Below are 21,068 nucleotides of genomic sequence, written 5' to 3' on the forward strand. Positions count from 1 at the left end.
AGGCGATCCACTGGAAAAAAAGAATGAATGAAAGGTAGGGAAAAGATTTATTTTATAAAGGTTTATTTGAATTTTGGCTCTCTCTCATGACGCGCTCTGACGCACCTGTCAGCTGATGAAGGCGATCGCCTTTTTCTTTGTTTTATTTTTCAACAGTTTTATATATGTGAGAGTCTGTTTTATGTTGAATGTTACTGTATTTGCATCATTACCATCTGTTTGAGTGCAAATCAGCCCAAATCAGCTCGCTATTACTGTATGATCACGGCTATCAAAGTAAACACGTCTATGTGAATAGAGTGAGTGGATTTACTTTGTGTTATTACCATCTGTATAAGTGGCCATCAGCACTTATTTGCATCATAATTCATCGTAAATGCTGCATTTCTAGCAATCTCATGATTTTCTGTAATTGGCAAACAAAGTTAAATCTTTTTTTTCTTATTCTTATTTTTCTTACTCCAATTATTCTTATTGTATTTTTCTAGTGCTCAAATAAATCACTTATATGATGTCTAAGTTTCTGTCTGGTGTTTTATAATTGAAAAAAAAAAAAAAAACTATGCAGTGGTATGTTTACCGACTAAATAGTTTGTAGAAGCCTTCAATACTATTGGGAAATATATTTTTGTATATTTGGGGGGTGGGGGGTCTAGACAGTCTCATAAAAATATTTGCAGGAGTCTCATTTTTCATGATATCTTAACAGATTTGAAATAGAAACTCATGAGACACGTGGCTTTCAATCCATTACTTTTCTAGATTGCTCCAGGACTCATTTCATGTATTTTTATATCAAATAAAAAAAAATATTTAAGTGTGATAAATTTTCAAGGCACTTCAGTGTCTATAACTTTTAATATTTTTGAGCATTATCAAATCTGGTTGATAAAAAGTAAAGCCCAAAGGGTCTTCTTTCCAAAGACACCAAAATTATGTTTTTAACACACTGAAGTAGGAAACGGTTACAATTATAAGTTAGGTAGAGCACTTTCAGCTATGACTCCCATAATGGGGGGTGCTGGCTGACAGGTTAAGGACTATAACATTTCACTAACCCAGTTCTTTACATAAACCCTGCCCCCGGGAACATGAAACTACCCATAATGGTAAGGGGGCGTGACGTTTTTGGAGAACGTGATTAACGAATCACAACACGTTGGGCCAGCTAACAAATCTAAGCCCACTGTGCATTTCTGAGGGAAGGACTTAACAGAATCAGGAACTCAAAATAAACTAAAATGAAAATAATGTAGTTTTTAAAAACAAAGCATGAACACGTTACACTGCACCCTACTGAACACAAAGCCTTCAAAAAAAAAAAAAAAAAAAAAAAAAAAAAAAATAGAAGCTTATCAACCACCCCTTTAAATTGTAATATAAAGGGGTCCATACGCAACAACTTTTAAGATGGACAAAATGCACTAAATGCCTGTCTTATATACGTGTCTGGTCTCAGATGCCTGACACTTCACAAATGTAATCATTGTGCCAAGAACACCTGATTGGGGTTTTGGAAAACAAACTGCACTCTTTATTGAAAATGTACATGTAGTATTTTAAATGTGAATGGCACAGAACACAGCCATAGTAAGATCAGAACAACTTACAATATTCACCAGTATAACACAAGTAACATGACAAGATAAAGACTAGTAAGAAAGGGGATTACATGTTTGTAGCACTAAGCCAGTGCTAACCATTAGTCCATGGTTTTATTAAACCTATTAAGAATACAAAATAAAAATAGGATGAAAAAAAATCTTGCCACAAAGGGGATGGGTTTTCAGGCTAAAACTGCAAGAAAATTCTTTAAACTTAAATACATCAATTGTGACACCAGAACCGAGCCTCTGGATTTCCACAAACAAACTTTGATTTTAAAGTGCCAGATTAGAAGCGTGGCTTCTTGGCAGATCCGTCATATTCCTCACGGACCCTGCCAAATCCTGGGTTTCCACCACCCATGCCCCTTGGACCCCCTGGGCCACCTTGCAGGAAACGCTCATTGCGCTACATGGACCATTTTCAGTTATATATCAGTTGGGTATTAAGTTTTGTAGAAATTATGGAGTTTATGTCCATGGGTAGGGGAGAAAAGCAACAAAGGGGTAATAAGTTCCATGAGTTCCAAGAGTATTTTGAGCAAAGTTTTATAAAAGTGGGATCCAAGGAAAACAACCGGCGAAACCGTTCCAACACGCAGATCCACAGGTGCCACAGGTGACATAGGAAAAGGAAGAGAGGGTAATGTATTCATTAGTCAAATCCCATTACATTGCATTCCAATAGCGCTGCTATGATAAATTCTGCAGGAAACAATTACTAGCCCCATTTGCACGAGGGATTTTGAAGCAGAAAACGCGTTGGATGGCCCAAACTTATGGCAGAGAGGTTTTTACTTGGATACAAAAACCATCCGAGCCATATGGGCTACTACCAACCCCTACATTATGAACAAATTAGCTTTAAGAATTAAGGGGTAACACTTTACAGCAAGGTTCATTAGTTAACATTAGTTAACTACTTTAGTTAACATGAACTAAGAACAATAGTTCTACAGCATTTATTAATCTTAGTTAATGTTTACTTAAAATCAAAAGTTGTGCTTGCTAACATTAGTTAACGCACTGAATTAACATGAACGAAACTATTTTCATTAACATTGACAAAGATGAATAAATGCTGTAATTTATACTACGGGGCTGTTTAATGCTTGAATCTGATTGGCTGACAAATGTTCTGAGGTGTGCAATTATTTTCTGGGAAAGGCACGCAAATGTAGTTCCAGGCAGCTCTCTTGACCACATAACAGTTCCATATCACTTCGCATAGTAAAACTGTAATAACGGTCACGCAGTTTGCACAAAAAGTTGTTGTCAGCGTTGCCCTCACGATTTTATCAGTTAGCCTACATAGTGTAGCAACTTAAAGGCTACACATGACATTACCCACTAGCAAGGTAATAACAGTGCTGTTTAGAGATGCTGCAGCAGAAGAGTGTGGAAGCACAGAGGTATGTTAGCCTAATTCACACAAGCTCTCTCTCTCTGTGTTTGTCGCTCTTGCTCTCTTTCTAATAACTTCATTAATAATTGCATTAGAATGCTATCAACGACTTAAGCCTCCATTACCAGCTTTAAAATTACATTTTGGAACTAGCAAAAGACACATTGGATGAGATGAGGAAGAAATAATCCTACTAACAATATCAAATATCGTACGAATCCCTTTAAATATATCATCTGATTGATGTCTTGGTGTGGTAACCGTAGTATAAGTGGAATAACTGACTCCGGGCCTTTTAATTATAAGAAAAAATAATGCGCACATGGTGTAACGGCTACCTATTTTTCAAATAATTCAATGGCCCGGAGTCAATTATTCTTTACATATGTAGTTCATTGGTTGTTCATGTCAATTAATAGATTAACTAATGGAACTTTAATTGTAAAGTGTTACCGAATTACGTTATTCTGTTTCCTAGAATCCTTACATTAAGTATTTATAAAAGGGTTTTACTTAAATATTATACACATTACATTTGAAAATGTGTTAAATGGTCACCTTTTAATTTCAAAGAGATTTGGTGATTTTAGAAAAAAGTACTTATTTTTTAATTCAAACTATTTAGCCATCAAATTGTTCTATATTTGATGTGTTAAACCATGTTCAATTTGTCAGCTCAGTTTGTTAAACAGTGTTTATCTGGTACTTTTCAGCACATGCAGTAGTGATGCTGGTTAATTGTATGAAATTGAATATCTGCAAACAGCATTTTACTAATTTAAATCTAATTTCAAACTGTTCAAGATTAGCCCATCTAGACTGACAACAGAAAAAAGTAATGCAGTGAAATGAAGTTTTCCAGAATTTATATTAGACTTTTTTTTTTAAAACTTTCAAAGCATCTGGCTGTTTAAGTTCAAATTAAACACTGCAACCACACATTAAGAATTAGCAAAAATAACTACCATTATATCCGCTTGAGTCAAATACTTTAAGCAAAATAGGTTGACTACTTAAAGTCAACATGAAACAGCACTTGCAACCGACCCCCCCCCCCCCCCCCCATAAAACATTTTAGCAGTCAAATGGTCAAGAAGGGGAAAAAATGTCATGGCAAAGTCAGATTTGAAGGTCAGTGGAGGACTATTTCCCTCCTAAAAACACAACCAGCAATCATATGACAAAATGTAGGTGGCCGTGGTGCCAACAAAGACAATTTTAGAGGTGGAGCAAGTAATAACATTTGATAAATATTACAATAAAATAAAAAATAAGAATAACATGCACAGTAAAAACACTAACGTGTATTGAAGGAAGTAGAAGGGGTCCATTTTGATTTCATGTTGACTTTAAGAGTTAAAAATGAGATTGACTAAAAGGTTCACTTAAGAAAATACTTGCCTTCAGAAACTTAAAACAATTTATACAATTTCAATACAAAATAAAGCATATTTGCTTAGTTAAAAGTATTGTTTTAATAATATCATAAACTTGTTGATATACAAATATCAGGTTTTACATTTAACAACAAAATGAGAGAATTCCCATAAAAATGTTTCTCTTACACATTCTACTCATTAAAAGCCCTCTGAAAGTTGGAGATATATTATTGATAGTTGAAAGCCTATTGGAAGGAAAGGCCAATTCCCATATTCCTATTAACACTGTCTGTAACTAAAGCATCAAAAGTAGGGCCCTATGACAGGAAAACGTAAACAATCAGGGAATCCAGTCATAAAAATGGAATTTACTGAATAACGTGGAAGTCACAGAATTTGTAAAATGTTGAATGAATTAAAAGTAGGTCATTACACCTAATTCAAACTACTAGTATCTGTAAATATCAAGCTGCAAAAATACTATTTAAATATGTATTCTACATGTTGTTTGTCTGTGTGTGAATGGCACAGACGTGCGGTTTTGTTTACTACACACATACTGAAGTGTGTGTGATGCTAGCTGTGATTTCAGCATCTGTCATCTCACTAAATCAGGAAATAAATACATGAACATCATCTCCAGAAGTGATCTAAGTCACTTCACGGGCATTTTACCTTTTAATTTGAGTAAAACTAGAGTCATATATATATATATATAACACACACCGAGAACTGCAAAGCTATTCACGGCAACCCATCAAAATAAAAGTCCGGTGTAATTTGAAGATATCTGTAAAAGATGTATATTACTATATTGTTCAGTAGATTGTACAGACGACTACTACTAGAATGAAACAAACATTATTTTTTTAATTACACATTTCTTCCATGTTTTAAATTTAATTGCAAATCCCCTGTTTGCAAAAAAATAAAGTTTTTTTCATTTAAAAAAATAAATAAATTAAGAAATGAAATTAAATGTTATATGCCTTCATTTGATAACCAGAAAATTAGAAATACGCAACAGAATTTCTGAGGGGGGAAACATTTTATAAGGCTATATTAAAAAACAAGTATGCATTCAAATAAACAGACATGCTGAAACAAAGAATTTGATAAACATATGGTGCAAAAACATTTCATAAGGCCCTAAGCATGTAATTTGTTAAACTTAAGAAATGTATGTGAAATTGCATAAGTTTCATGATTTTAATTAGACAAGCTTTTTGATTAATAAAATTTAATTTAAACATTAAAAAGGAGTCCAGAAAAATGTAAATAGAAAAAAAAATGGAATTTGGAAAAAAATTCAACTGATTTCATAGGGAGCTACAAAACATTCAGCCAAAAAAAATAAAAAATTAAAAAACCTGATTCAACAATGCAAAAATCTGTAAGGCACTGGCCTTGCTGTTGAATTACTCTGCTGCAACACACTTCCCAGCAAGGCCTCAGGACAGGTAAACGTAGTACAAATTCACTTAGTATGGACTTATAAGGCTTAAATGAAACGTCAGTGTAGCCAAGTCATTAAACTGCTGTAGCAATTTTGAGACATATGCTTAAACTCTTAAAATTAAAACAGCAATATCTAAAAGCACACTAGATATGACAAACCGATTTATTTCTTGGTGATTAGAGAAATGTGTGCAATGTCCAAGGACAACTCCCCATCTCTTTTCATTATAGTAAATATGGATCAAACCCAATTCCACTCTCACCATTCAATATCAACAAAAAGTATGTTTGCCAACCAACATCTCCAACCAGCTCCTCGAAAGCTCAGCCACATCATTTTCAGTCACTATAACTTCAAGTCACATTCATTTTGTGATTAAGTTGCTTTTAATTCTATCTGCACTAAATGCCCACAGTCTGTCGACACTACAAAAAAAAGAGCTCCAAGCATTTCCACGTGGGTACCATCGCAGCACTGACATGACTTTGTCATGGATTTGCAACAGTAAACTAAAAAAAACCTAGAAAGTACTTCACCACAAAACAAGCACAGCATGTCATAAGGTATTGTTTCACCAGGCTTTGTGTGTGAAAAGATGGCACATTGCTAATATAAAGACTACACATCAAACAGAGCGCAAACATGCCTGTCTTTTTTTGCAATTTAGACAGGACTTACAAGTAAACAGTTGTATAAATATTATTGGGCTTTAGTACAGATAGACATCCAAATTAACAAGAGAAGGAAAGTGAGGGCAGCTGAGCTTGAGCGCTGGCAATGACTTCTGCCACTAGATGGAGACAATATAATCGCATCACAACAGGGATCAAAACAAACTGCCCACTGACTGGTCTAGAAATAATCCATCCACATCTTACTTCCACACTAAACCTTCAAACACAAAATGGCCTTGGTTCCTATGAACCACAACAGCTTCAATTCAAAGATTCAGGCATACAACACACACACACACGCGCACCACATTCACTCTTGATTTCAACTCAGGAATACATTACCATTTCGTTGGGCACCATGCCCCCTGATGCTTGTCCCCCCATTCCCTGGTGTCCTTCAAAATTCATTCCAGCCAATGGGAACTTTTGGCCGGGTGACCCAAACGCCATATCTGTTTATATAAAAAAAATGCATGCATTAGCATCAATAACCCTGTAAAAGAAAATATATATATATATACAGAGCTCGACAATAAGCTTTGGCATGGGCTTGTCCTTCAGACGAGTAAATCAATCATTCACTTGTCCGAGTAAAAGTTACTTGTATGGGAAAAAAAAAAAAAAAGTTTTGCTTTTGCCACAAATTTAATTTATCTATATCAGGTATTACTTTAATCAGCATATTTTTATATTTGCCTTAAATCGACTGCTGTTACACTTTTTAACTTTATAAAGGACAATATTTTCCTCAACTGATTAAATGTACATGTCTCCATTTACACCAAATTCTTAAATTTGATCAATAAATTAAGAATAATAATGATTGTGATTGTTACTATTCAAATGAAATGAGTATCAACTAACTACATCTGTTCAAATGCATACATAATGTTATTAGATTCATGTTTTACTTTTTGAGATACACATATGAAATGTTGGAAAAATGCAATACTTTTAAATATGAAATTAAACCACCAGTAGGTGGTGGCAAGTCACTGTCTTAATGAGTGAATCATTGATTCAACCGATTTGTTCAAATGGCTGATTCATTCAATAAATAAACCGTTTTTATAAATGGCTCACCGAATCATTGACTCATTCAAAAACAAATCATTTAGTAACGAAAGACTGTTTTGTGTGTTGCTCAGAGATGCACGCCTGTTTTGCCTAGAACTATTTTTGTTAGCAAAATGGAGCAAAAACGATCCATAACATCTCTAAAATGTCAATCAGTTAATATTACTTTTTAACTTAACTAAAGTTGTAAAAAAAAAAAACCATCACATTTGGAATTGAGCTGAAAGTTGGGAAAACATCACTCCTGGTCATGTGATGTTGCATATATTATACACCGCAGTATTTTTGTTCATGTTTGTTTCTTTGTGTGTGCTGTTGCCCTTATAGTGTTGATTTCTCACCAGCTGTACGAGACTCAACTGACGCAACCTTGATACTGTCAATCCATTATCCGTTAATAATCACCGTTTACACTGAAAGTAATAAAATTTGAATCATTCACGCCAAAGTTTTTGTTGCTGCCCTAGTTACTGTTTGTTATTAAAATTGATCAGGTTACTTGTCCGGTCAGGCAAGTTAAATTCTTTCACCTGCCCCTTTACAAAATCCATTTGTCCCGGACAATCGTTAATGTTGAGCCCTGATATATATCAGGGATGGAAATTAGCACCCGCCACCAGCCAAATGCGGGTGAGTTTGTGTTGTGGCGGGTAAACTCGCTTCACCTACCGGCCACCGTGGCGGGTAAATAAAAATAGCATACTGTTTCACCCGGCCGGTGGACAAAAAAGTTAATTTTCATTCCTGGTGTGTGTACAACACGCAATGAAGTGTAATATCACCCGAAGCAGCTCCGTGGAGAAAGGCGTGGTAAACCGGGCTCGAAACGGCGGCGTTGTTCCCAGTACAGTGTTTGCAGCTGAAGTTAGTGCCGCCGGCGGAGTGATATATTTGTTGGTCATTTACAGTACGTTTTATAGCACATGCTCATGATATACAAGATCGCGTGAAGAGTTTAATTTGATATGGCGCACAAGTTTCCGCATACTGTCACGTCTCTGTCAAACCCCGGTAAGTTCATTTTCCTCCAGCATTCTGCAACATTGTAGATTATATAGACAGTTTGTGTTTATCTTTTTGTTTTTAACGGCATAATAAGCAAACTAACAAACAGTATTATCGGTTGCTTGTCTATTAACTGCTGTCCGGGGGGATGCATTTTATTTCCAGTCTTCAAGTACTTTTTCAGAAGTTAGCTCTGTGGCTAGTATGTCAACCCTCTACATTGCGAGTAAATCACTCATATGTGACTAAATCTTCCTTCTGGCTACTAAATGATATCTAATATTAGCCAATGGCCAGAGGTGGAAAGTAACGAATTACATTTACTCGCTTTACTGTAATTGAGTAGCTTTTTTGTGTACTAATACTTTTTAAAGTAATTTTTTAAATCTGTAATTTTACTTTTACTTAAGTATATTTTGTTTGAAGTATTGTACTTCGCTACATTTTGAAACACATTAATTACTGAGTAAAAAAAATAAAATAAAAAAAAAAATAAAAAAATCGCTCCCTGGAAACTACGTCAGTAAATAATGGGCAGGAGGGCAAACTGGCGCTAAAATCACAAGAAAGATGCAGACAGACAAAACAGGCGTTAGTGGTGCAGACACCGCTGAAAACGAAACCCCGTCATATTCTGAAGTTGAACTCGAAGGAAATGAAGTGAACCCCTGGCCATATGTATGCTCTATTATGCAGTGTAAGCTGTACTTGCCTAGGAAGACCAAACTAGCAGCTTATAAAATCTCGACAAAACATCAACCCTGCGCAAGAATGTAGAGGTAAGCTAAATAATTGCATCGTTGCATTGGTGGTTAAAATGAAGCTTTGACATTTTAGCAAGAGGTTTTGCACAAATTAGCTAAAAAGACCGTGGCGAGGAGTGTGCTATTTTTGTTTTAATGATGTGTGCGCGCATTTATAGTGCGTTCTTTCACTGTGTGATTCAGTCTCCTAAAATGCATTTAGAATGATCACAAAATTGAAGATATAGGGGCAGAAAATTCACATATTTATATAATTTCATATATTAAATCAAAATCACACAAAGAATGCCATCGTTTCCTCCAAAAATCATCATGAATATATACATACATATATATAACAGTTCAGTAAACAAGTTAATTAAGAGACTTGCGTTTTAGACACCATATTGCCTTTTTAGCTCTATTTCTACCACAGAAAATAATTCCAAACACAGCCACCAAAGCACAGTTTTGCGTCTCTGAGCAACGTGAGAGTGTTTCGTTCCTGAATGAATCAACCGTTTAAATGATTCGGTTCAATCGCAATGACTCACTTATTAACAGTGACTTGCTGACACATACTGGCCATTTTAATTTCACATTTAAAGTATCTTTTGATTTTTTTAAATAATTAATTTCTTATCATTTCAAATGAGTATTCAACATTTTATGTCTTGTATATCAAAACATTATTCATGCATTTGTAACTGCAGGTTAAATGCATTCTTGTCTGCACTAAACAGTGTAATACATCTAAATGCCACTTCCAATTAATCTTCTGCATTTCCTCTGCATTAAAAGATGAGTTTGTTGATACTGATTTGCCTGGTAACAGCCCAAATGTTTTATTATTCTAAATAACTGATTCCTTTAATTAAAAACAACTAGTTTGAGATTAATAGACCTATCCCAGGGGTGTCAAACTCAGTTCCTGGAGGGCCGTAGCCCTGCAGAGTTTAGTTCTAACCCTGCTCCAGCACACATATCATGTAGTTTTCAAATAAACCTAAATGATTAGATTAGCTGGATCAGGTGTGTTTAATTAGGGTTAAATCTAAACTGTGCAGGACTGTGGCCCTCTAGGAACTGAGTTTGACACTCTTGGCCTGTCCCATTTTGACTCCCTCCCACTGTTAAAATGTAACTAAGTAATTTTTACTCTGAGTAAAGTTTAAATGAGCTACTTTTTACTTTTACTTGAGTAGATTTTTAGACTGGTACTTTTACCTGTACTTAAGTAAAATTTCATTAATGTAATGGTACTTTTACTTGAGTAGAATATTTTTGTACTCTTTCCACCTCTGCCAATGGCTAATAAATTCTCTGCTTTTACTCGCCAGTGTGTTAGTTTGAGGCTAAGTTTAGCACAGATATTTTCACTCTCGAACACTATCTGACTCTCCGTCAGACGATCTGTGCTTTTTTTTCTCAATGGATGCGCAACGCACCTGTATGATGTACTGTAAACTCTAGTGTTAAGGAGCACAAATCGCCGTCAGTTTCTCACATAGAGAAAGAGAGAGTGAGGGAATTGACGTGCTACATTTAAATAATATTATTTGTTGTATTTTTCTGTCAAAATAACGGCATTCCTATGGAAGACTTCAGCATTTAAGAACAGCTGGGTTTTCCGGTAGTGGGTGGAGTTAATGCGTGAATGGCAATCTTATTGGCTGGCACTCACCTATTATTGTCCATGTTTTGATTTCAGCAAATCAATTCGGGCGAACACACAAAACCTAATTAATATTCATGAATCCAGCAGCTCATTAATCCTTAGTGTGTTTTTATAGTTTTTATTAGTAGGAATCGTATTATTATTATCTTATGAGTTTTGTAAGGTTTTTTTCCCCAATTTTTTTTTCTACAGAAACACTGAATGACCCAAAAAGCACCACCACCAGTCCAGTTAAAATGTTCAGTTAAAACGACTAATAAGCATTAAAACATGGTTATCAAGTTTACTTCTAATTACTAAAGTTCTATTCTTAAATGATACTTGATTATTATAAAGCTTTACTGACTGGCGAGTAAACTAAAATAATTACTAGCCAATGGCGATTCAATTGTAGAGGGTTGTAAGTTGTTATTTAGAAACAACCTTGTATCACTACACATGTTTGACAGCTCTGGCGTGACGAGACGCATAAAAGCGATGTATTAAAAACACTGTGCGTTCGCTTGTTGATGGTGTAAATGTTTGCGAGCCGAGATTTCTTTCAGTGATACAGTGTTGAACAGGGGACTTTTCCCCACGTGTTCCCTCAACAACAACAAAAAAAATACACTTACATATACAAATACTGGTGAATCCTTTGCTTTGGAATTAAATACAACAATATTAATGCGTACGAAAACAGTGCAGTGTATCATCCGGTTGGGCTACGGAGTTGAGAGAATGAGCTTCTTCAGCAAGAGTCGGCTGTTTCAAAACCTAGTAAGCTGCCTAGATAGGCAGCATTTTTGAGCATCACTGAAAGAGAAAATGTCAGTATTTCATTGAGACTTGAGATTAAATAAACTGCTTAAGTATTGTAGATCTTGTAGTATTAATTTTCACATGCAGTTACACATTGTCGGTTAAAAACAAGAAAGTGGCTGGTAAAAACATTGAGTGACTGGTAGATTTTGAAATCCACCAGCCACAGTGGCCGGTGGACAAAAAAAGTTAATTTCCATCCCTTATTTATATTAGGGATGGGCGTTTTCCACAAATATCACATTCGAATATTTGAGCTCACAAAAAACGAATATTCGAATATTTGTTTATTTAAATTAAGTTTAAGGAGTCAGACGTTATTTTTCAGCAACATTTGTTTTCGTCATTTTGAACAAGCTTACAATAAGCTTGAACATTACACATCGTGTTTTGTAGCTGAAAACCTTTAACAATGCATGCAAACAAACAAAAGTACAGATTAAAAGCAAAAAAAAAAAAAAAAAAAAAAAAAAAAAGTGAACAAAGAAAAAATGTAAAGCAGCCTGCAGCAATTAGGCTATTGTACAGAATGTAGCTTACACTTAACTTTTAAACTGTCAGTAAATCTTTTTTTCTTTTTTTCTATTGTTTCAAATGTTCTTGTTAAGAAATACGGGCATGTAAACATGATTGGGGGAAAGTCGGCTCCTTAGTCTGTTAACAATAAGGCTGGCCGTGGAGAAAGCGCGCTCTGACGCACAGACGTTGGCGGGTATCACAAATAACGGTGTGGTAAGCGAATAAGTTTTGTGAAGCGCTTCGTGTTTTCGTTTCACCACTGAATGGGATCCTCATATGGTGGAATACATGGCTCCAGCAAGAACTGTTCCCACTCGTCTCGGCTGGACTCTCTGTAATCATCGCTGGAGAACTGGCTCAGCCTTTTCCGACGAGTGGGCATTGCATCTTCTTCATCGTGGCGGCTGCATCCGCACCACTAGCATTGAGGAAAATGTTCTGATAATGTTCAAAAAAGTTTTTTTTTCTTACTTCTCTCATGTTTTCATCGAGAAACCTGAGATGTTTGTGCCGAGGGTCTAGGGCAGACACGAGAAGAGGAGTTTTCACTGCATTCTCCAAGTTAGCAGTGTTTATTCGTTGCTTGAGAGATGCTGCAACAATGTTCTTTGATCACTTTCTGTGATTCTCCACGGCATATTTGAAGTACTGTAGAAGACCGCAGTTCTTTTAGGGGGCGTTCACATATCGCGTCTTTTGCATGCTCAAGTTCGTTATTTCCAATGTAGGCGCGCGGTATGCGCGCTCATAATGGAAGCGACGCGGTCGCGATGCGCACGCGGTGCGACGCGGTCCTGTTTTTTCCAGGCGCGTCCGAACAGCATCGTGTTAAAAACATCTCAACTTTCAGAATGCTGCAAGCGCACCGCGGGTCATGTGACAAGAACTAAACATTCAGCTTCATCCTTTCCTATAACAACGTTGAAAGCTCAGCCAAGATGAAGGAACAGCTGATCATAGCTGTATATGGATTGCCATTTTGAAATAAATTCAGTAGCAGAGCTACTGAAAGCGATTTTTTTTGTGCTGCAAATCCATTTATCCTTTGCTGAAATTTCCGCGTCTTCATGGAGAGAACGCGTCATTGTTGCTTAGCAACGGCAGACGCCTCAGGAGCGCTTCTGCCCGAGCGCTTTGGAAAGAAGGAGAAAGCGGCGCGCATAGCCTTTTCCACGCCTTATTAGGCGCGATATGTGAATGGCCCCTTAATCATTCATTAATTATTTTTTGCTTACATACACCTTCAAATATGCCATGGAGAATCACAGAAAGTGACCAAATTAGGTTTTATTGTGAACTTTTTTTTTTTTTGGCGAAATTCGAATATCATTTTTTATTTACCGAATAATTAGAGCAGAGCGAATATTCGAATGTTCGACTATCCGTGCACATCCCTAATTTATATATATATATATGTGGTTTTGTGGTATATTTGAAAAATCAGGCTTTTAATGGCCTATATTATGATGAGAATAAGCAGATCACACTCAAAAGGGGAAAAACTACATAAAATGCAGACTAAATCACAAAACACACATGCTGTCAATCTATTGCTCTCGATACTCTTAGTAATATTCCTTTTCTATGCTTAGTTTTATGATCGAAGCTCAGTTTATTCTTGTGAAGGGCAAAAATATATAATGCAACAACGGTAAGATTTGTGAGATAAACATTATTAAAAAAGCCTGTTGTGCTATATTTGATAAATACATTATTTTCCCTAAAAAATTATATAATCAAATCTAAGTTAATTCAGTCAAGTAAATGTTCATCTTGAAATATTACTACAACACAAGTTGTTAGCTTTGTAAAAACCATTGATTTCACAGCAAAAGACATGTCCCTTGTACATGCAGCTTAAATGTTACTCTTGGCTTTAAAATTCAAATGCCTTTTTAAATATGTACACAGTTTGGATTAAATGAAAGTAGTGCTGTCAGTTTAGCGTGCGCATAAATCAGTTATGCTTTGCTTTCACATTTGCATAATATTCAACATTTTAATTAATAACACCTGGGGGCAAAACAACCATAGAACAATTTTCTATCTGTTCCAATCCAAATGTTTTTAGATCATCTCTCAAAAAAGTATAAAACAAAAATATCCCAAGAAAACCATGTTTTGTCCTCCAAGTGGGCGTTCCTATAAATGTGTAGTTTTTTTTTATAGAATTTTTCCACAAAAGTGTGAAAGTACTGAATTTTTAGATACTGAACCATCAAGACAATAAGATGTGTCTCACCAGCCAATCCCAGGCCTCCACTAGGATTCCCTCTCATCTCCCTGTCTCTCTGTAGAGAAGCAAAAATATAATTTTACTTGAATGGATTTAACCAACTCTGTATTTAAATGCTATAAGCTTTCTAAATGCATTACTTACATTATCCATAAAGCTGCCCATTCTGTAAGACTCCTCACGTTTGCGCCTCATCTGTTCTTCAATTTCTCTCTGCCGCATCATCTCCTCCTCTCTCCTACGGCGTTCTTCTTCTTGCCTTGGGTTGAGAACAACCGATAGGTTAACCACCATTACAGCGAGATTTTACAAAACCACAACACATTACATCAAACATACCTGAGCTGCATCTCTTTACGTTTCTGCATCTCCTGACTGTGCATCTCTTCCATGCGACGAAGTTCCTCCTGACGTCTAAGAAGGTCTTTTGAAACAAAATGATCACCCAAATCTATTATTCATCCCATAATCTTAACAAAAATAAAAAAATAGCAAAAAAGGCCATACATAAATACACGAAACTCAGCAGACACACTCACCCTGTCTGAGCATGTTTGCTTGATGCTCATGATAGGCATCTTCCATCTCTCCTTCCAGCTTCTCACGGGCTTCACAAATGTTCTTATCCACTTGCTGTCTCTGTTGTTTCTCCATCTCATCAAGAGACTTCCATCTTTGGGAGTATTCAAACTCAAAGCTGCCAGGACGGGCGAACCGAGGAGGCTGCTCTCGCTCCCTGAGGTCAAATCAAAGCCGTTAACAATTATGTCTATGGTTATGACCAATAAACCATGAAGAGAAAAAAAATATTAATCTGAATAGAGAAAGATCTGCTGATCCTACAAAACTAGGCATGTGGTGAATAACATCTCTACAGCTGCCAAATGATCCCACTCAAATGCTTGTTACACCAACTTAATTTAGGATACACGATAAGAGGTCTGTAAATTGTATAACCACCTAATAACTTAAACCTGATTGCTTATCCCAAAAGACTTTGATTCTAGTCACAGAATGCAAATATATGTGATGGAGCATTTGGAACTTACTTCTGATAACTTGGGTTCTTCTGTGCAAGCTTCTCTGGCAAACCATCCTCATCATCATACTGCTCTAACAATTCAACCACAATTGGACGAGGAGACCTACAAAAATTTCAAATAAAATGGTTAATCCAAGCTAAATTCTATAAATCGTACAAAAATGGCTCTTCTGCCAAATTGGGAGAATTTCATCTTACGATGTGAGAAGGAACACCCCGTCATTGATCCGATCAATGGCCTTCCGTGCAGCTGGCTTGGAAGAAAACTCAACAATGCCCTTCCCTGTTGAGCGGCCACGGTCATCTACGATAACCACAGCCCTTTCCACCATTCCAAACTGAGAGAAGGCTTCTTCCAGCAGTTCATTGGACACAAAAGGAGACAAGTTGCGCACAGAAAGTGCAGCAGAATGAGTCGCAAAACGAACTCTAAGTGGTCTGCCTTTCATCGGAATATCATCCAGTTCAGCTTTTGCAAGCTCTGCCAGGGCACGGGATTCCTAAAATGAAAAATATATATATATATATTATAAATGTTGTATAACTACACATTATTTAAACTAAACTACGTTTATTAATGTGGTATTTTACATATTACATTAAGATCTAAACCTTACCAGTCTGATAAATCCAAAACCTTTGCTTTGATTGATGAAAATCTCACTGGGCTCCCCATATTTTGCAAACAATTTCCTGAATTCAGGTTCAGTGATGTCGTTTGGTAAATTCCCAATAAACAGACGGCAACGTTGAGTGTAGGTCTTCTCCCCGGGCTTGCGCAGCAAAGACAGCGTTGCCTTCAATTCCTAGAATAAGACATTTACAAAACAAATATGTAAGTCTTAAGGCAAACCTATTGCGCGGCTAAATTAAAGCGACAAACGGCAAATCACTTAGGAGTCATTCGTAATGCAAGCAAACTAAAGCCCTCGGCAAGACAACCCAAACATAATCTACTTTTATCTAACAACTTAGGCACAAAAAAACACCGGAATATAAACAAAATTTGATAAAACACGTTCATAACGTAAAATAGAAAAAGAAAATCCTATCAATTATCACGTTTCAATGTATTTTATACAGACAAAGACGCCAGGCGGAACAGTATGGAGCTCAACCTTTGTTTAAGCGTCGACAAAATGGCGGATCTGTCTCAGTATCCCTGCACTACCGAGCAAACGTGTGCTAAAAAGTGATACGTTTATAAATGTAACTTGTTCAAATACCTCACTTTATTACAAAAAAAAAAAAAAAAAACACGTATATATGTTTTTTTTAAGTATTGAGTTATTTACCTGAGTCTGAGAGCGGTCTTCGCTCTTGGTAATCTGTTGTTGTTGCTGTGGTGGTGGTGGTGCTGGCGTCTGCTCAGCCTCTTTCTTCACGGGAACAGGCGGTTTTTGGCCATTTCCCACCCCGACTTTGGGTTGGTTCTTTCTGGGCTGGTTCTGTGGGGAACCGAGGTCCGGGGTCTTCACTGTATTCTGCGGCGGTGGAGATTGGATCTTCGGCTGAGCGGGACTGGGGGTCTGCTGTGGCGACGGGCCTTTGTTGCTGCTCTGCTGGGCCAGACCAGGGCCTGGCGCCGGAGGTGATTGGACCACTGGCTTGTTCTGATTGGGTTCCTGTGGCTTCTGTGGCGTAGAGGCCTGGTTGGGTTGGTTTCCCTGATTCGGCTTAAACCCGCCACCCATATGGGCTCCTCGGTTTTGATAAGGATGCTGGTTTTGATTTCGAAAGTTAGGGTTTCCCATGCCACCGCGCATCCCGATCATTCCACGGCCTCGGTGCTGGAATCCTCCACGGTTACGAGACATTTTTACACAAGCCGACTAGAAAACCCGTTAAAAATATTTCGAGAGTAGTAGATAACGTGAAATAACGCACTATATTCAAAAACTAAAGATGAGCTGGTACCCTGCACTCTCGAGGCTGGCTGTGTAAAATGGCCGCTGGTTGTGCGAGAAGAGCACAGAAAAGCGAGGAACTGACGTGCTCACGAGCCTCCGCCCAAAGTCCGCAGGGTTACGAGCGCGCTCTCGTGGCACTCATGTTCTCGCGATACTTTGTGTCGACGATGATGAACTACAATGAGTAAATGCGATTGTTATACATAAGTGCCAACTGAATGTAATGTTTTCACACACTTAATTGCATGCTATTAACTTAAGAGTGGTTTTAATCGAATTAAAAAGGGCTTAAGTAGCCTACATATTTATTTATTTAGGCTACATCTTTATTGCCTTTGAAATATGGCCAAATTTGCAGTCAAATATACTGACAGACATTTTCTAATGAAACTTATATGATATGTATTTAAATAATTTGTTATTACCCATTTTGTAATGAAGTTGCAATTTAGTAGCCTACATTTAAAATATATAAACTTTACATTATATCTCAAATAACACAAAAGTTAAAATGACAATAAAAATTAAACTCTTTACGCTTGCACCTGAGCTCAGTTCTGACTGTCATGGCAAAAGCTGTAAATACTGTACATGTGCAATGTACATGTGATTTTACTTCGTTTTTTATTTTTTTTATTTAATACATTTGCAAAGATTTCAAACAAACTTCTTTCACGTTGTCTTTATGGGTTGTTGTTCGTGGAATTTTGAGGAAAGTAATGAATGTAATCCATTTTGGAATAAGGCTGTAACATAACAAAATGTGGAAAAAGTGCTGAGAATACTTCCCAGATGCACTACATATTTACCTCGCTGTCTAAATCTTTCCTGTGGTTTTGCAGGTTCATCTGTATTCTTCTTCGTCTGATGTTTAGCTTCAGATGTGGTTCCTTTCCCCTTTAAAAACTAGTCGCTGCTCAACTACAAAACAATGGTGACTTAATACAACTGAAAGGAGCACTGAAGGTTATTTAACCAGTAAGTTGTGTGGTACTATTTACGTCTTCACATGGAGCTGTTCTTTCTCATGTTACATGATGCTGATGTATCTAGAGCTGGATTTTTTTATGTGTATTGATGAGTTGTCACTGCATTCCAGTCATCCAGATCTACTGACGTCATGGAGGTAAGTAATTTACAAGACAGAGGAACTTTAGTACGATGCTTTATAAATGAATGAGATGACATGTAAAGAATCAACCTTTTTTTATTTTTTTTATTTTAAGAATGTATCACATATTAAGTTTCGAAAATTAACTTTCAAGAACCGCTGCGGCCTGAAGCTCAGCCAGGAGATCAGTCTTCTCACTCTCTACGGACTAATCACTCTAGGACTAAACACCCACAGTGCTGGAAGAGGTCTGCTTTCTGAAGATGTGGAAGTACCGTCAGTGGTATACGTGATTGAATCTTCAGGCACGTCTGTGCATAAACCGTAAAACTGTCTGTGAGTTTTTGACTCTTTAAAAACTTTTTCTTAATGATTTCAGGAAGAATGTTGCATCAACTGATTCTTTCCACACTCTCAAAAAGGATGTGTTAATTAATAACACATTTTTTGTGTTATGGCTATTTTAACACATTTTGTGTAATTTTAAGTTGATCATGTGTAAAAAGAAAAGGATAGTGAGAGGGAGAAACAACACAGTGTGTCCAACACAATATGTGTTAACTATCATCCAATCACATTGCTGCAACGTCACTCCCGCCTCAAGAAGCAAGTTCGCGCCTCTTTTTCCATTGATGGACGACCTTGATGCACACGTCAGGTATTTCGGCTTATTTTTTATTAGAAACAGCAAATATAAGTTGTCAAATGTATTTTATTGTTGTTTTTTAGACGGTCAAATGAGCATTTTGTTAGCGACCTCTACTGTGTGTGGGTATTTTCCGTTTGGCCCGAAAGGCAGTGTTGAACAAGGCAGCAACCGCGTCTGATAGTTAACGTTAGTGCTTCACAAATTATTTTTAATTCTCCTCACACACTTTGGTAAGTTTGTCCATCACTCTCTGGAGAGAACTCGTTTTTAACGAGTACTTTGTTTGATTTGTTGCAAATGGCATGATGTCTGATAAAACGCTGCAGCTCGTTAACAGGTTTGACAAAGTGGTGACGTTAACCATTGCTATCCGTCGCCTCTCTTTCATTAAACAACAGAATTTATAAATGTGTAGTTAAATGCCCTTAAATAATAATATGATTTATCAAGGTAACGGTAAAAAAAATTGATTGACTTCGGCATTCGAGTACGTTACGTTACGTCTTCATTTCAAAAAGGAATTTGATTATTTTAACACAGTTTGTGTCATTTCGTGTACATAATTGACACAAATTGTGTAATGATAACACATCGGTGTGTAGAAAATTAGCAGAAATAACACCTTGTTGAGTTAAAAGTAACACAAAATGTGTTGTCGTCAACACAGGTTGTGTTGTTTTCAACATCATTTTAAGAGAAGCGCAGATCCCTTGGGGTGCTCAGTGTCTCGCGCTCCCCCGGGATTGTCACTTCTCTTAAAATATAAAACAAAATCGAGACAAACAGATTCGGAATCGCGTACTAGCACACTACTTTTAATATATATATATATATATATATATATATATATATATATATATATATATATATATATATATATATATATATATATATATGTGTATATATATATATATATGTGTATATATATATATATATGTGTATATATATATATATATATGTGTATATTAGGGCTGTACTAGAATAATCGAATATTCGAATATTCGTTCGGTGGGGTGGCATTCGATTTTCAGTTTTGAGATTCGAATATTCTTTTTTTTTTTTTTCAACACGTGACTTCCGTCGCGGACTCATTCTCACTCATGCTTGAACCGCCCGTTGGCGAACGTAGTGATTTATTTCATCTCATACTGAATAGGTACAAAATGCCCAAGACCTCAGCTGTTTGGGAGCACTTTAAATTAAGTGAGGATGACAAGACAAAGGCAGTGTGTCAAATATGCGATTTGAAACTGGCCTACCACAACAGCACCACAAGTTTGAAAAATCACCTGAGTTCTGTAAGTAGCACGCGGCAAAAAAAAAACAAACAAAAAAAAAAACTGCTTTTATGCGCTTAATTTGCTATGATAAATAGGCTAATTGCAAATACGACACTATTTAAAAACATACAGCAGCACAGGCTAATAATAATTTGTTTATAGGTACATCCACAGGTATCGCAGCCATCAACATGCTCAACAAAACCCAAAACTTCACAGCAGATCCTGCAATTCCGAAAACCGTTAACAGAGAAAAGAAAGAGAGAGATAACAGATGCCATAGTGGAGTTTGTCGCTATGGATATGAGGCCCGTTAATGTAGTTGAAGGCGAAGGCTTCAGAAAATTAATGAAGATAATGGAGCCAGACTACACTGTCCCAAACCGTTCCAGTATTTCAAACACCCTGTCTCTTAAATACAGCGATCTGCGAGGCCAAATTTATGCTCTCGTTGAAAAAGCTACGGCCTTAAGTTTCACAACGGACATCTGGACTT

The 21,068-nt window shown here is 36.6% G+C and overlaps 1 protein-coding gene and 1 long non-coding RNA gene across 3 annotated transcripts in view; both read right to left on the minus strand.

Annotated features, from left to right (window-relative positions):
• The window catches only part of LOC132104290 (splicing factor, proline- and glutamine-rich-like), a 35,226-nt gene extending 17,599 nt beyond the window's left edge, over positions 1-17,627 (minus strand). Inside the window, exons 1-10 of one of the 2 annotated variants that reach the window (XM_059509651.1) lie at positions 16,918-17,625; positions 16,240-16,428; positions 15,821-16,122; positions 15,630-15,725; positions 15,120-15,316; positions 14,920-15,004; positions 14,725-14,839; positions 14,587-14,635; positions 6,864-6,973; positions 1,506-2,013 (exon numbers count right to left, since the gene is read on the minus strand). In XM_059509651.1, the coding sequence (XP_059365634.1) occupies positions 1,894-2,013; positions 6,864-6,973; positions 14,587-14,635; positions 14,725-14,839; positions 14,920-15,004; positions 15,120-15,316; positions 15,630-15,725; positions 15,821-16,122; positions 16,240-16,428; positions 16,918-17,439 (1,785 nt within the window). In that variant the 5' untranslated portion in view covers positions 17,440-17,625 and the 3' untranslated portion in view covers positions 1,506-1,893. Of the gene's footprint in view, positions 1-1,505; positions 2,014-6,863; positions 6,974-14,586; positions 14,636-14,724; positions 14,840-14,919; positions 15,005-15,119; positions 15,317-15,629; positions 15,726-15,820; positions 16,123-16,239; positions 16,429-16,917 lie in introns of those variants that run through there. The other variant, XR_009423524.1, reaches the window with a different exon arrangement.
• On the minus strand, positions 4,069-5,296 carry LOC132104713 (uncharacterized). Its single transcript, XR_009423578.1, has 2 exons — positions 5,115-5,296; positions 4,069-5,081 (listed from the first exon to the last, which is right to left on the minus strand). It is a non-coding gene; the product is annotated as an uncharacterized LOC132104713 (long non-coding RNA).
• Positions 17,628-21,068: the final 3,441 nt, after the last annotated feature.

Source organism: Carassius carassius, chromosome 25 (assembly GCF_963082965.1).
Source record: "Carassius carassius chromosome 25, fCarCar2.1, whole genome shotgun sequence".
Taxonomy (NCBI): domain Eukaryota; kingdom Metazoa; phylum Chordata; class Actinopteri; order Cypriniformes; family Cyprinidae; genus Carassius; species Carassius carassius.